The following is a 16,904-nucleotide window of genomic DNA, read 5'->3' on the forward strand; positions in this document are numbered from 1 at the left end:
TACATTATCTGTCTATAATTAGGCAATACCTTTACTGTTGGTATAAGTGGAGAGCTACAAAATGCAATCCAACATGCAAACCTTGAAAATTCCAAGTAGCAATTGAAAACATTTCAAGTACAGCTACTGATTGCTATCCAGTAAAAACAGCAAGAAGAAAGTTTACTCAAATTCTGTGCATACCCTGGATAATAAACATACAGAGCACCATAGAGGCACAGTAGGCAGTAGTAAACTTAGCTGGGTTCAGTTCACTAGGATTTTCGCTGAATTTAGACAGAAATCTGGGTTTGGTGAACATCCAAGCAAACCCAATCCAGAGCCAACTGTGTTCTAGTGAACAGTGACACTGTGTATGACTCAGCCACAGGTCAACCAATGACACTCTGCAGGTTGCACAGCGTCATTGGTTGCTAGAACATACACAGAAGTTCGGTGGGCAGGTGAACTGGCCAATTTATTAGCCAGTTCCATGAACTGCAAACAGCTTGGGTTTGGGTTGAACACATGGTCAACCCAAACCCAAAGATCATCCCTAGTACGCGGTAGGAGTGTGCTTCCTGAAGCCTGTGCTGCACAACTTCCTTGCTGTCTGCTTTCTGCATCACCCATCACATTCAATCTTATAAGGCAGATTTGCATCTCATTGGTGGCTGTGAAACAGGTCTTGGTACTGCCTTTTTGTTCATTAGGCTTTCTGTGTGTTAGAGGCAGCAAGGAGAAAGTCCTGCTTTCCAGGATCAACAGATTATAGACAAAGGGCAGTGGGTAGATGCAGTACAGTACAGTAATGGATATAGCACTGAATTACTCAGCAGGTGAGCTACATTTTACCTCTGTTGTTTTGGAAGACACATATTTGTTTCTTATTTATTAAAGAAGAACTCCAGGTATATAAAATGTTAACTCTTGCAGTGGGTCTACTCTCGTACTACAAAGGTTAACTGCTCGTTTTTCTCTAGGGGCCAGAATAAAGATGATAAGCTCACCCGATTCTTGATCCTGCAGTGGTGAGTGCTCACCTCTCTCCCCCTCCACTCCAACTGTGGTATATCCGTCGGCATCCTCATGTCTGTATTAGACATGATGACGTCATTGGGGCTTAGACTGCCAGAGTCTCAGGGGGAGAACAGGCTGTAGAGACCGGTCTATCAGCCAGGTCGGATTAAGGATCAGGTAAGTATATCCTCTTTATTTGCGCCCCCTGAACCAAAATGAGCAGTTAGCCCTTGCAGTGCGGGGGTAGCCTCACTGCAAGGGAAAACTTTTTTAAATCCTGGAGTCCTTCTTTTAAGAATACATTTGTTTTGGCACATGATAAATTAACCTCAATTTACAAAAGCATAATACACCTAGAGGGGAATTTATCAAAACTGGAGCAGACAAAAATCTGGAGCAGCTGTACATGGCAACCAATCAGCTTCTCTCTTTCATTTTCAAATCTTAACAGAACATACTGAAGAGAGAAGCTGATTGGTTGCCATGGGCAACTGCTCCAGATTCTGTCTGCTACAGTTTTGATAAATCCCCCCCCCCATTGCACTTTAATATATTGTTGGATTTGATATTTTGTTCTGCTGTTTTTGTAATATGACATACAGTAGTTTTGCGATCAATGAGGAGCCTATTAAGGAAAGCAGGAGAAGTGGCCATTTATATAACACTTTTATAATCCTTAAAAAGGCTTACTCCAGTAACATCAATGCCATCAAGATACAAAAAATCCCAACTCACCCTCTAGTACTCATAATTCCCCCACCATTGAGATTGCTGCTGCTGTGTTAAACATACCCATATTTCTTGGCATGGGATGGGAAAGCATGTGATATGTCTCCTGCCACTCCACAGCACCTGCGGCCTAAATGGTCAATTGGCACATACCAGTTCTCTCAGATCTGGCATGGGGTGTGTCTTTCACACACTCCTGTGTATAGGTATTTGAGTTATTTCACACTCGCATATCAAGAATGTACAACGAGTAGTGTAAATTGTAAAGAAATTTGCGAGCAGACAGATAAGAACTTTTTATTGCAAAAGAGACATAATGATTAACGGTATTGCTCAGGGAGTGCGCGAGTGATGTTGATTAGAACAGTGTTCAGTGGGACATGTTAGATTGCAAAAGATCTGGGTGTGTGAGAGCCACCATCTGACTTTCTTATGGGCTGGCAACACTGCGATTATCAACCCTTGCTGCTGTGCTCACCAGTTTAATAGATATATGTGCATTCGGATTCAGACGAATCTGCAAAAACGAAATTCAGTTGATTCGGCAGTTCGTCCAAATCTGAAATAACAAATTATTATATGCCCAAATACACGAAACACTATATTCGAGCATATATAAATTTATGTGCAGAATGCACGGGGGCCATATTAGCCGCCGGCGCGTTCTACGCATGCGCGCCACCATCTTGGAGGCGGAGCGAATGACGTCACAGGCGCCGCCATCTTGGTGTATACCAAGATATAAACCAAAATGGCGGCGACTAAACATGCTTATGACGTGTGATGTCATGCACTCCTAATCCAAGATGGCAGCGCACAAAAGTAGAATGTCCTGGTGGCCTATATGGCCGCCGCACGTTCTGCAGTTTCAGTGTGCGGTTTCACACACTGCATAAAAATTTGTTTTATTTGACGAAACGAATGAAAATGTCTAGTCCCTAGTGCAAATTGGCTGGCTCTAGGCTCAGGAGACCACTGAAAACACACAAAGACAAACACCGGAAAGCAGAGAACTGAGATAGACAGCAGGTTGCATGCCAGAGGTCAGGGCAGGCAGCAAACACTAATAGCCAGGATACAAGCAATAGGTCAGGGCAGGCAGTGAACACAGATAACCAGAATAGAAGCTATAGGTCAGGGCAGGCAGCAGACATCAGTAACCTCACAGTCGAGACAGGAGACAAATAGCTAATTAGCGCTGATTGACAGTGATCATCTGTGGAAGCTAATGCACCTTGGGGATGAGCACCGTCATTTAGCAAAGCAGCCGAAGGTATTGTCAGAGATCACAACAGATGGTGTGGGAAGAAGCCCATGGAAGTCGGGGGGGGGTGGAGAATGTAGAAGGAGAGGGCACTGAGTGGTGACTGCAATTCAGGCCATCTGCTTGTGGCTATTTGTGGTGACAGCAGGGATTGGTATGCCTGCGCAGGGGATCTGCTGGAGCCAAGCAACTGTGGGGGAGAGCAATGGCTCTGTGTGCATGTTTCTTCTGGGAGAGAGATGAATAGGCAAGATAACCCTGTAATTGCCAGCTGCTCAGCACATCTTGGAGCCCGTGGGGAACTCCCATGAAAGGCTTAGGTTGGGTTCACACCTAGGTGTATTGAATATGCGCATGTAACGCGCGTTTTTACCGCAAATTTACCGCCTATGCGCTGTAAAACGCCCAGGTGGGAACCATGCCCATAGGCAATCATTGGTTTTCACATGTTGAGCGTTTTACAGAGCGTAGGAACGCGCTGTAAAACGCTCAGGTGTGAACCAGGCCTAAGTGTCTGCTGCAGTCAATTCCCTGGCAGAGGAAGAGGGAGCAGGGATCACAACAAATCAGGCAGCTGTTAGTAAGCTACACAAACTATTCCAACACAGTCAGCGCTGGCGGGGCTGTGTGATCAGCAGACTACTAGTAAATATTTGCTGAATGTGGCAAAAAATTACCATCGACTGTGTTAGAATAGTTTGTGTAGCTTCCCCTAGGCAAAAGGGTTTTAAAAATATTTAGACACAGTGAGCGCTGTGTAAGGGACACCGTGCTGGAACAATTGTTTTTACAGAGAGAGGCGGTGGCTACAGTGTTGTGCTTTAACTCCCCCATAGGAATGCCCACATTTTGAGCTTCATCCTGGGATGGAGCCAATGTACAGCACACTACAGACAGATATTAAAATGTAATTTGAATACATAAGGAACTACACATCAAAATGGTACAAAGTGCTACATGGACTTGATCCATTGGGGGGTTTAACTATGATTTTTCAAATGTGATGATGCTTCTTCTTTAAGTTTATTTGATGGAGCAAACCTAAGACCTTGCTTAAAAAAAGATTATTTCAGCTGCATTTAAATGATTTTATCATAGCACTTTTAATGTGTAAAGAGTAAAATAACCATGAAAATGTGTACCTTTTACAAACAACTGTGCACATAGTGTAGTTTTAATCCACATGTACCATTAAATACTATAAATGTATTTGAATAAACTGTAACTCCATGCACATTAGTCTGTCTATATTGCATATATTAAAAAAAATATACACCTTATATTTTAATCAATTTTAATTTCTTCCAACACAGCTGTATGTTCTCCAAGTAGATCCCCATCACCACTTGACATCCCCTGCTGACAAAATTCTTCATTCTGGCACTTTGTGTACCTTTGTTGTTGTTGTGTAACTCTATAGTTTGTCAGTGATCCATTGTCAGCTTTCTGATTAGTTAATCCATAAAAGGAACATTTCCTCCTCTTATATACAGCAGCTACTAGGGCAAGACAAAGAAAAATTGCAAATGCAGCAGAGACTATTACAGCGGTTGTACTGCTGTTTACAACATTTGCGGAGTAAGCATGGTTAGTGTCTTCCTCCTGAAACCTGGGCCTGGTCACATGAACCAAGTTAGATACTTCTGACCTTTGCCCAGTTTTATCTGTAGAGCGGATTGCAATATATGCGATGATGCCCTGGTCTGCAGTCTTGTTTCCCAACCTAAATATGAACATCTCTCTGGTGCCTGCATCCTTTGGTTTGGTGTACGAAACATTGATGACTGTGGCTCTGGAAAAGTGCTGCCTTAAAATGAATGGATTGGTGCTTGTACGAATGTCATAATCTGAAGCTGAAAGAAAAACAAAAATATTACTTTTATTTATGATTTTCCTAAATTGAACCTGTATTCCATTGTAAACTTTGAAATGAAATAGTTCTACCTATGAGAGGGTAATACAAGATGCCTGCTCATGTCTATGTGCCTCATAGTGACTTTCCATTGTCCAATAAAAGTGCTCCTACTGGCCACTACAATGAAACTGCAGTTGGCATGGCATAGCCACGAAGCTGGAGAAACAAAGGCCCCAGTAACAAAATAAAACTAAATGAGAGAGGGGACAGATGAAAGTTTGTTGTCTACTTAACGTAATAGCAGAAGTCTTTTGGTATATGCTTCTAAATATGGCTTTTCATTTTCAGAGTTTAAACTGGAATACAGGTCTACTTATGAACAGAACTACAGGTCTGACATATGCCTATATTCTAAAGACTGGTGATTTGTAAGTACAGTTATTTCCAAACATCAAAAACTGATAATAAAAAAGACACATTCAAATTTTCAGTGTCAGAACCAAAAGCATTCAGGTACTAATTATTATAACAAAAGTCTTCCTGATCAGGTATAGTGCAACTCACAAAATAACATCATAGTAAAATGAATAAGCAGCCACAATGAGGGGAATTTATCAAAACTGGAGCAGACAAAATGTGGAGCAGTTGCCTATGCAACCTATCAGCTTCTCTCTTCAGTTTGTTCAGTTAAGATTTAAAAATGAAAGAGAGAAGATGATTGCTTGCCATACACAGCTGCTCCAGATTTTGTCTGCTCTAGTTTTGATAAATTCCCTCAATGTTTTATAAAATCTCAAATTGCAACATCCAGTCCATCTATGTTAGTGCATGAAAGATTCTCTTACGTTGAGCCCACATGAAGTCTAAAGAAGAAAAACCCTTTAACTAATAATAAATCTAAAGTCCAAATTGTTTTTTTTTTCTATTGTATACTGTGTGAAAGTGGTGAAAACCCTGTCAGGGAGTTTTTGCTGTATGTGCCCTGATAGCCATTGTCACCAGGTCAGAAACTGACAAGAAAAAAAAAGGGGAAGCGGAAACATCTTCCAATGGGGACAAATGGTCCGGTTAAAGCTGTGCTATTGGTGTCTATTTTCATCTCCTGAGCTGTTTCTGGGATAGGAAGGCAAGATAAATCTCCCTGATGGTACACAGACAGCGAAAATAACTTTTAAAAAAATGACAGGGATTTTAGCCATCTTCTCTATCCATTTAAAAAAAAAAACTTTTTGGCTTAATATACAGTACTCTTCTACAGGGAATTAACAATCTTTGAGTTTATATAAAAGAAAACTCACCAGCTCCCTGATCATAGTCGTCACCCGGTGCTGTCCAAAACAATACCACATGTTCATTTTCCATTTTTGCTTCAAGGTCAGTTATTTTACATGGGGGGAAATGATCCTCATCCAATGAGTACAGAGAGACATTTACAACTATGAAACTACCCAGAAACAGGACTCTGCTGAACATTTCATTTGTGCTCTGATCTTTATAAACTGGTCGAGGAGGGTTCATATTGATGGTGCCTGCAATAAATATATTCACAATGTAATATAATAAATACTAGAAGAAGATGTCTATACGATGTTACCTGGTAGCTTAGCATTATTCTGGTTTGAAGCTCACCATTTTCGATGTAACCGGGGACATACATGGCTGGATTGCTTTGAGGAGGCTTCAGGGAAGTAGTGTTTGTCCACTCAGCATACATTTTCAGTGAATGTCTACCATTATTAGAGAAGCGGAATAAAAAGATGGAATAAATACCATCTCCCTTGGTAACATCAGCACCTACAAAATTTGTAGATGGAAATAAGGAATGTTAATATCACATCTGCTAACAGTATTTTTTTTGGGGGGGGGGTCTATTTATAGACATTTCTCATAGCTTATTCATCCAGCGAAACTGCATGCACATCCGTTCTGTGCAAGTTAACAAGCTGAGAATGGGAAAAAGCTAATGTTCTTAGTGTAATTTATGTTCTGGTCGAATGTTCTTGCTTAGGTATAATCATAAAGGAAAGATTGAATGGGGAAAAACTGCCTCATGGTCACTAGATAGAGATGAGGATCATAGGAGATAAATATGTGTTAGAGTGGAGAGACAATGTTACAATTCAAGAAACCAATGGAGAGAATGAGCATATAAATGTAACCATTGATACTGCGGAGAAAGCAATGGTTACAATTATATGCTCATTGTCTCCAGTGGTCTTTTGTATTGTAACATTTTATATCCTTACTAACGTGTTCTTATTTCCTCTGATCCTCAGCTTCATGTAATGGCCATAATATGGTATTTTCTCAACTGATGAAAATTCAACCAGAATAGAAATTACACATTCATTTTGTCCCTATTCTCACAACAGTTGGGTAACTCCCACAGAAAGAATGTACAAGTAGTTTCGCTGGATGAATAAGCTATGCAATTTTTTTTAATCAATAGACCCCATGGTAAAATACTTTACACACAATCAAAGTCTGAATACAACCAGCATATTGAATCACTGACCTGCAATGAATGAGAAAAAGTTGAACTAAAGTCTTGTTGTAAACATTGCTGGCAGTTAGGAGTATTTTGGCACAAAGGGCATGCACAGCCTCTTTTGCCAAAAGACTTTGCTACTAGCATTTTTTACAAATACAAATTTAATGACAGTACTCCATTAATAAATGGACTTTTGTTGATTTCACTTAAATGGTGTGCTGGTGACATCCTTTTGAAAACTTCTACAAACACACAGGCACAGCAGCGCAAACCACTCCACTGCACCTTGCTCTCCACTCCTCCTTTCTCCCCACTCTTCCCTTCTCCAAGCTAATAGATGGACAGCTTATGGAGACTGTGCTGTCCCTTTTAACCTTGTATTGGACAGGAAGTTCAGGGAAGCTGAGCTGAGACAGCTGGATCCAGTAGTTTGAAAACATGGTAAATGTAATTGGTTGGGCAGAAATGTAAAGAAATACTCTGCTGGGCAATGTATATTTGTTAGATCTGGAGTCATTACTGAAAAAAAAAATTGAGAGTTTATTATAATTTTAATTCAAGCGGCTTGGTTTTGGTTCGCTTGAGTTTAAATCAAAACAGGATGGGTGCTACTATTTGGAATATAATCAGTACTTGAATAACAAAAAATAAGTGCAATTTGTTCTCAGGTAAGCAAGGATTCCTAGAAATATTTTGTTAGTATAATGATTAAATGAACCTATAAAGAGTCATTCTGGTGTACCTGCTCCATCGTCAAGGAGTGTTAAAGTGAGAGGATCTCCATTTTCTGGCTCAATGACAGCAGTCACATTAGCTCCCAGCACGGCTGTGAATCCATGTTTAACCTCCACAAATAACGTAACTGAATGCGGGGAAGTGATTGTATTGCTGATTTTTCCAGCGGTGACATGTACAGTTGGCTTGATTTCAGACGATGGTCTTGAGGTAACTAGAACACCAAGCGTCTGACTGTCATTTAAGCTGTTTTTTATTCTATATTGCCATATGCCGCTCTATATCATTAAAACAAATAATGAAATAAATAAGAGGCTAAGAATTATTAACATTTAAGATCAAGAATGTACATTTAGCTTGAGACAAGACATAAAAAAGGCAAATTAGTCCACTTTAATTTTACAAATGCAGCCCTCTTTCAGTTGCATTCAGCTTGCACTTGCAGTATATGGAAACCCCTTAGCAATGAACTTCTCTTATTCACTCTGTTAAATACACCATTGGAAGTCTTTTGTTATATCTGTTCGATAAGTGCAGATCTGTTAATCATGGTAGAAATGTACATATTCTTTACGATCAGTTTGAGATAATTCTTACCTTCTTTTGATTTCTTCTAATCTGCTTTGACCTGTTTTTGCAATCCAATTGACTTGTGTGGGTAAAAGAGCAGATCTGATGCAAACAAATGCCTGTGTACATAAGCCCTTATTGTCTTCAGGGCTCAAAATTCATTTTATTTCTTTGTCTAGTCAGATATAATTGAAATATTGCATATGAATGGTTTCCTTTTTTTCTCTCAATAGCTCAAGCTGAATATTACACAAAAATTGTTTGTGTGTGAGGAAATTTGAGACAGCTTAAAGACATCAGCATTTGCACATTTACACACTCTGGTGCATGGCCTTCCGCATGGGGTTGGGACTGGACACATGCCTCTATGTATTCGTGTCAGTGTTTGTGCATGAGCTTCACACACACCTGGCATCCATGTGTGCTCATACATGTCCAGTATCTGTATTGGTGCCCAATGCGCTGTGCAAGTCTCTGCCCCTTCTAGCCTCCTGGCTGAGTGGACTTCCCACTGTTTCTTGTCTGACCTTACCTGTGATCTGCAGATGCTTGTTATTGACTGTGTGCAGTGTCTTCCCAGGTCTGTGCAGTCCCATCAGGGCTGTGTGCAGTGTCTCCCCAGGTCTGTGCAGTCCCACCAGGGCTGTGTGCAGTGTCTCCCTAGGGCTGTGCATTTTCACCAGGGCTGTGTGCAGTGTCTCCCTAGGGCTGTGCATTCTCACCAGGGCTGTATGAAGTGTCTCCCCAGGGCTGTGCATTCTCACCAGGGCGGCATGCAGTCTCAACAGGCCTGTGCATTCTCACCAGGGATGTATGCGGTCTCACGAGGGCTGTGCATTCTCACCATAGCTGTATGCGGTCTCACCAGGTATCGGCTCTTAGTATTGGCACATTGGTGGTATCGGTGCTAAGTATCTGGGCATTTTCACAAGTACTGGTATCGGTATCAGTGCATCCCTACACAGAACCTCTGCCTGTGCCTAGCAACCAGTGACACTTGGTAGCATGCAGAGTGTCATTGGTTGGTATGACACTAGTGTCTAGGCCACACAGCAACATTGGATGGTAGGATTAAGGCAGGAGCACCTTAAACAATCTATCACAATGTGGGGTCATCAGTATTCTAGCAACCAAGGGTGCTGTATGTCACCTGGCTGCTCATGTCCTACCGACCAATGATGCTGTGCCGGTGGCACAATGTCATTACTTGCAAGGACAGAGACAACCCTGGGTTCAGTTCGCTTGGACGTTCGCCAAACAAACATTTCTGTCCAGCAAACATCCAAGAGAACCTAACCCAGAGACATTCAGCCCATTACTACTCACCACCCTTGGGTATCCATCAGGTTAGTGGCAATGAGTCAGACCAGTGACTCCTACCCCCTCGCTGTCTGCCTACTAAGACTGCTCCCTACAAAGTTTTAATCGGAGAGAGATCCTTAAGGTAATCAGCTTGTGCTCTTTATCAGGGGTGTAACTAGAAATCACAGGGCCCCATAGCAAAATTTTGTATGGAGCCCTGTGATTTCTGGTTACGCCCCTTGCAGAGCCCCCCTGAGATCTCACACAGCCCACCTGAGAGTGACCCTGCAGAGCCCACCATAGACTCTCCATGGTGGGCTCTGCAGGGTCTCAGGTGGGCTGGTCACACCTCTGCACACCTCTTACCTGTAAGCCCTGATCCGCTGTCAGCCTTCTCCACCACTGGGCCCTGCCTCCTCCTATGCTGCCACCGCCGGACCCCAGCCTCCTCCACCGCAAGCTGCTGGCTGTCACTGACTGCCGCGGCTGTGAGGAAGAACCCGCTGCTGCACAGATCACTGGTTGTCAGTAATCTGGACAGCGGCACGTTCCTCCTCACAACCGCCAGTGACAGCCAGCAGCCTGAGATGCTATAGTGACCCAGACAGGCCGCACAGCACCAGGGGGACCCCTTTGTTCCTCGTCCTGGCCGGACCCCCCTGTACCCTGGGCCCCATAGCAACTGCCTGGGTCGCTATGGCGATAGTTCCGCCACTGCTCTTTATAAAGAACATGATGCTCTGTGATACCAGTGTTATAGGTGAACCCTGCATTAAATTTTTATTTTATAAAACAAAAACTTTACATAAAAAACAAACAATATAAAAAACATGGGTTTAAAAATTTATAAACTTAATAATATTTTAAATAAAACTGACACAGACCATGCTTTGGATAGAGTGTGGTTAGGTTATGAGTATTTCACTGTGGTATGTGTTCCCACTGAGAAGATTTGCCTTCACTTGTCGTTAGGAAAGGAAGCAAAAGGCAATCTCTCCAATGAGGACACAGACAAAAATGCATGTTTAGTACAGTCTGGAAGGGGACGTACAAATAAACGAAAACTGTTAACTCTTGCCCTCTCTATCCAAAACAAAAAAATAAGTGTTTTGGCTGATGATAGTCATCAGACATACAAATTATGTTTAAAAAGTGGTATTACAAAAATAAACTAAATGCTATATTTTAAATATGTAGATTTAATGTTATATGTTGTACCTGAGCAATTCCTGGAATTTTTAAATAAGAGACATGTGAGGCATTATCATGCTCAAGATATGTGTATCTGTATCCATTGGAGTTCTTAATGACAACATCAGGTGGCTCAGAGGCCTGCCAGGTTATAATGAACGTAGTGTCATTCCCCACACCACTGTCTACAACCATGGACCCAAATAAAAGACCACCGGCTTTAACAGGCTTCTGAATGCTTTTTATCTGAAAAAAATAAATAAAAATAATGGCTAAATTTATAAGGGGGTGCAAACAAGAATAATAGATACTTAATGAGAAATTCCAAGATAGTTCCAAGAAGTTTAAAGTGTATCTATACCCAAAAACAAAAATGTAATATATCACAGCTTACCAATCCCTATGTGGTGGCTGCATTAGTTATATTTTGTAGTTTTTTTATTTTTACTTTCTTTTCACCGGGTGATTCAGCCAGTAACACACTTCCTGCCTTAGGGTAGCACCATTCTAGGGAGGAGCAATGGAGCCACCCTTGGACAGCAACATTGTCAACCTGTGGAAAGGTTTGTGTTAGATCAGTGGTTCTCAACCTGTGTAACCTCAGGACCCAATTTGTCCTTAGACATTAAGTGACGACCCAAGTCACATTGGAACGCACAGCATTGCGGTACCGTGCATTCCGGTGCGGGCGATCCATGCAATTCTTAGCTTGGAGTCCAGTGCTGGGCTGCTGTGCTGTGACGGAGCTCCATCCATATGTGTATTGCTTGTACAACTCCCTTGTGCGCCCTGTAGAGGTGCTAGGAGTCATAATGTGACGTCACTCTGGTCTAGGCACCTCTACAAGTCACGTGAGGGAGCTGTAAGCAATCCATGTATAGATGGAGCTCCCTCACGACCATAGCTCCAGCCCACCCCACCTCACTCAAGCTGACACTTGGTGCCAGGCAGTATATTCTGAATGGCTGCTCAGCGCAAGAAATGATATTGCTATGCTATGGGAAGGCTGAGGAGCCTCTCACCTAGAAAAGGGGAAGGCACGCGGTGACCCACTGAAAACGAGATCGCGACCCACTTTTGGGTCACGACTCACCAGTTGGGAACCAAGGTGTTAGATGCAATAGCAAATTTAGATTACTTGAAAAACAAATTACATCCAAACTCCAGCTCACATTTTTAAGCTGTTACAATAACATGCTTTTTTTTCCCTTTTGAGATAAAGGTTTTACATACATCAATAAAAGCTGACTATTGTCCAATGTCGGTGTTAAGTAGTTTGTCTCAACCCTCTAACTGACACTCTAGCGCCGCAGGGGCATGGTTGCTTGAGAGTTACTGCAGTTCCCCATTCCCTGTGGGTGCCGGATAACTGGGAGTTTACTTTGTATGGCACTCTAAAACACTGATTTAAGACATTAGAATGAATGTGTACACTACAATTATCTCTCCCTTTATGATCCTCAATTGCTTGATCAGTTTGGATTTGTCCTTTTAAGCACAACAGTAGAGTAAGACGTTCATGCTAGTATGCACAATAAATGCAATTGATGTAATTTTACTGCAACAATAACCCTATGAATGCATGCCTCTCAACTTTTCAAATGCCTAAGGCCTGCACCAACGTCAATCCCAGACCCAGATTAACTCAAATCTACGCATATTTATACAGTTCACACTGATCTTTCTAAGTTCACAGGTCCACAAATTAAGAGGCACCAAAAAAGGGACAAGATGAGACAAGATGACTTACCACTACAAATGGTTCTCCAATATTTCCATGTTTTGGAGATATTCCCATAAAAGCTCTAATTAAATTCTCTGAGTCATTTGCATCTGAAGCATAGAATGTTAATCCTCCTAATAGAAACAGAAAGACAAATCAACCCTTAGTGTATGGTAGAACTATAGGCAGATATACAAAACCTAAGTATATATTCATAAAACTGTATTTTAAATAGTACTGTAAGCTATATTTATATTAGGTTTCTTTATCAGTGACACTAAACTCAGGAGTTAAATCTTAAAAATGCATTTATGTACCTTAAGGTAGAGCAGTAGACATATGCAAAAACATTTTAAAAAAATATAAAATTACCAAACAGGTTATTACTTAAATGTGTTTCCGCCATTCGATCCCGTCCGAAGAATTTCGAGCAGCCGTGAAGGATGATGGGGCGGGCGCATGTAGAGATCTTTGGCCGGGAGAAGCGGAGAGACACAGGGTAAGTCAATGCACGCAGCCCAGCAGCGTGCACCCACACAGACTCAATGGGACACAGAAGACACAGCAGTCAGTGCTGGATCAGAGACCGGCACCAGCGCTGGAGGGACTCCTGAAAACTACTGTAAAGAAGAAGATGATCGGATCAAGAGGGATCATTTAAGGTAAGTCCCTAAAGCAGCGTAGGGGGGATGTGACTTTAATGTGATTTAATGTGATACACAAATAAGATACACTTTTGTTAATAGTTAAGATACTTGAATGCATTTTTAAGACTTAACTCCTAAGTTTAGTGTCACTTTGATCTGTGTAGCAGGGTGCACACTAACATAGGAAGTGATAACACTGAAAACTAGTCAGGTTCTAGTGAGTAGCACAGTGCTGTCAATCCAACTTAGAGAGCTTACTAATAGGAGAAGAGAGAGAGCAGAGAGATGGCCCAATCAGTTTGCCGCTGCTCCCTCTCTTTCCAGTCACAGGCTAAGGCAGGTGCTTGACCAAGCTGTATTGCCTTAACTGCAATGGAAAATAGTGAGGTCAGGGGCCTGGCTTAGCTATATGGCAGGGGTATCCCCAGGATGCTGCGTGTCTCTATGCAGAAAACATGCAGGCCCCATGCTGAATTTATAAACCACAGAGATCCTAGCCCAAGAACACATTGAACTGAAATTAAAACAACACAACCAGTCAACCAAGTTTGTAGCAATAAAGCAAAGTGCAATCTTCTGAAAGCTCACAGGAACAGAAAACAAATAGACATTTGAATGACGCAGACTGGTCCACAGGTTTTGAGAAAAACATTTCCTGCTGAAGCTTCCTGTGCGGTTCAGGTCCCACAGAATAGTCTACATCTTTAAGAGAATCAGTCACGATGGGGCGTACACAAGAATCCTCAGTTTTAAAGTTTTATAAGCACATTCTTATTTTTATATTTCCTCCTTAGTTATCTCTGCATACTCTGAGTCAGACTCTCCCACTTTTATAGTGCTGTCACAGGTCAACTAGAAAGTTCCTTGTCAGTTTCCTGACCTTACCCTCCTAGCACCTGAGTGTGCAGCCAATTAAGTCAGGTAGTTGACAGGGCAGCAATGACCAGACTTCAGGGGATCTCTTATCCCATAAAACAAGCTAAAGAATGAGACCGAGACAGAGAACGTGAAGCTAAAAGTTGGGGCAAATATGAATCTCTGATAAGTAAACCTGCACAGTTATAATAATGTAGGCTTGAGTATTTAGATTATTGTATAAGCTCAAACATGACTGGCTCCCTAAAATGAACCTATGGCTATTGAACATTCAAATGTTCATATATCATTAACAAGGATTAAATTACCTTTAAAATAAGCCCTAACTGTGGAACAAATCGTCCTCAAAGTTCACAGTAGAAGCACAGAAGTCAGCTTTTTCAGCAGCTCATCCCCTGCTCTCCCCTCTCAGCAATGACCCAGCAGCTTTCCAGCCCTCTATTCTCTAATGTAAACACAGAGCTAAAGCTCTGGGAGAGGGGAAGAACAGAGAGCAGAGCTTCTGAGAGAATAATCCCAATTACTTCAGACTTTTGAGATTGAAATACATTTTTCTTTTTACAATCTTATAAACTAAGGCCTCATCCCTGCTGCCATTTTTACCAAATCAAGAATGACATGTTCGGCTCCTGCAGCCTCCTGGAATATTCGTCACATATTTCAGGGGGATGCAGGTGCAGGTGTTCTATCAAAAGCTAAAACTTGTCAAGCTCTCAAACTGGTTGACTGCCAGTAGGAGATTTAGACTAGATGGAGCAAGAGCACCTGCGCTAGCCATGCTGCTGTCTCAATCCTGAAATCCCCAAATTGCACCTGCGTGCCTTCATCTTGCATGTCGAGTTCTCCAACACTACTCACTGTGCCAACGTGTCTTCACCTTCCCTGTCATGTTGCAGGCGCACTGAGTGGGGTTATAGAATTCAACGGTGATTATGGAGCCACACAGGTGCAGTGACGAGTGGGGTTGTAGGATTCTACGGCGACTTATGGAGCCGCTTAGGCGGAGTGGCGCCAGTTAGAGATTTCGACAAGGAGTCTATTGTTTATTGTAGTCGTAGGGCTGGCACACTCGCAGTGTAGGCAGTTGTCTGAAGCTCGGACCGGCAAGTCACCGGACGTGACATCAGCAGTCATAGATCTCTGCGGGTTGGTGCCTTCGACAGAACAAGGGAACAGAGCAACCAGAGGGCCGAGCTGAAAACACATCATTGGGGTCGACTGCAAAAACCTGAAAGAGACAGTCAGCTCCTCATGAGGCCATATAGGAATATGCTGGCCTGGCAGCAGAGCAGAGAATTACAGCAGGACGATGCTGGATTTGTTGGGCAGATGGCTATGTTTTCTGAAGATAACCCTGCAAAATAGGTTAGAGGGGATATGAAAGACAAACAGGGGGGGAAGTTCCTCTCTTAGTTTACAAATGTAGATCATCCAGAAAAGTAATTTGCTTTGTCATTATCATTCCACAATGTTCCATATGAACCTGTTATTTCAGCAAACTGTTCCAATTCCGGATCAGCACCGAGTCCTATTGCAATGGTATGGATAACTGAGCCACCCAGTGACACTTCATATAAACATTTATTGATATTTCTATCATTTCCACTGACAGCCAAGATGATTTCAGAACCTTCTGTTCCTCCATCTAAACCTTTGATCACCTATAAAAATAAAAAAAAAGTTTAATAGTTTATTTTTAGTTTTACACTATTTTATTATGTCTTGCAACATACATCATCTTTTGCTATGGTTTTTACTTTCTAGTTAGTTTATATGCTTTCTAAACAAAGGTTTAATTTGCACTGATAATGTTTTTTTAAATCATGTTACATTAAAGTATTTCTCTAAGCAAAAAGAAAAAATCTTCAGTGAATAGTTTCATATAAAATAAAAATTATATTAATATAATCATACTTTATTTTCTTACCTACAATAAACCTGTTGATCCTACCAGTTCTACTTAGTCCTACTAAACTGCAAAGGTACAGGGGGCTTTCTTGGGTCTAAGTTCCAATATAGGTTGGCATGTTTTCTCCACTATCTCTCGCCAGTTCAGCAAAATTTGATCTAACTTAACAACTTGACATCCTAAGTCACCCTACAAAATTCTCCTATGATGGGTTTAAATTGTACAACTACGCTTGCTACTCAACAACTGCATATCTTTAACCACTTCAAGACCAGGTGTTTAGACCCCCTTCCTGGCCAGGCCATTTTTCAGTGTTCAGCGCTGCGATACTTTGACTGACGTTTATTCCGTCATGCAACGCTGTACTGAAATGAATTTTATACCATTTTTTGGGGACAGATAGGGCGTTATTTCGGTGGTATTTAATCACCACTGGGGTTTTTATTTTTTATTATAATTAGGAAAAATTACAGAAAATTTTGAAAAAAAAAAGTTTTTTTTACATTATGTTAGGAAACATTTATTATTAACCAGTTTTTTGGTAAAATATAAAAGTCGGGGTCACGTCGGGTAAATAGACACCAAACATGTCAAGCTTTAAAATTGCGCGCAC

The 16,904-nt window shown here is 41.6% G+C and overlaps 1 protein-coding gene across 1 annotated transcript in view; it reads right to left on the reverse strand.

Annotated features, from left to right (window-relative positions):
* Positions 1-4,276: 4,276 nt before the first annotated feature.
* The window catches only part of LOC108786578 (epithelial chloride channel protein-like), a 29,732-nt gene continuing 17,104 nt past the window's right edge, over positions 4,277-16,904 (reverse strand). The window contains exons 8-14 of the mRNA XM_018555899.1: positions 15,866-16,043; positions 12,887-12,993; positions 11,164-11,382; positions 8,081-8,351; positions 6,477-6,641; positions 6,146-6,376; positions 4,277-4,845 (exon numbers count right to left, since the gene is read on the reverse strand). Of these exons, the coding sequence (XP_018411401.1) occupies positions 4,277-4,845; positions 6,146-6,376; positions 6,477-6,641; positions 8,081-8,351; positions 11,164-11,382; positions 12,887-12,993; positions 15,866-16,043 (1,740 nt within the window). The remainder of the gene's footprint in view (positions 4,846-6,145; positions 6,377-6,476; positions 6,642-8,080; positions 8,352-11,163; positions 11,383-12,886; positions 12,994-15,865; positions 16,044-16,904) is intronic.

This window comes from Nanorana parkeri, unplaced genomic scaffold (assembly GCF_000935625.1).
Source record: "Nanorana parkeri isolate BGI_ZX_2015 unplaced genomic scaffold, ASM93562v1 scaffold217, whole genome shotgun sequence".
NCBI lineage: Eukaryota > Metazoa > Chordata > Amphibia > Anura > Dicroglossidae > Nanorana > Nanorana parkeri.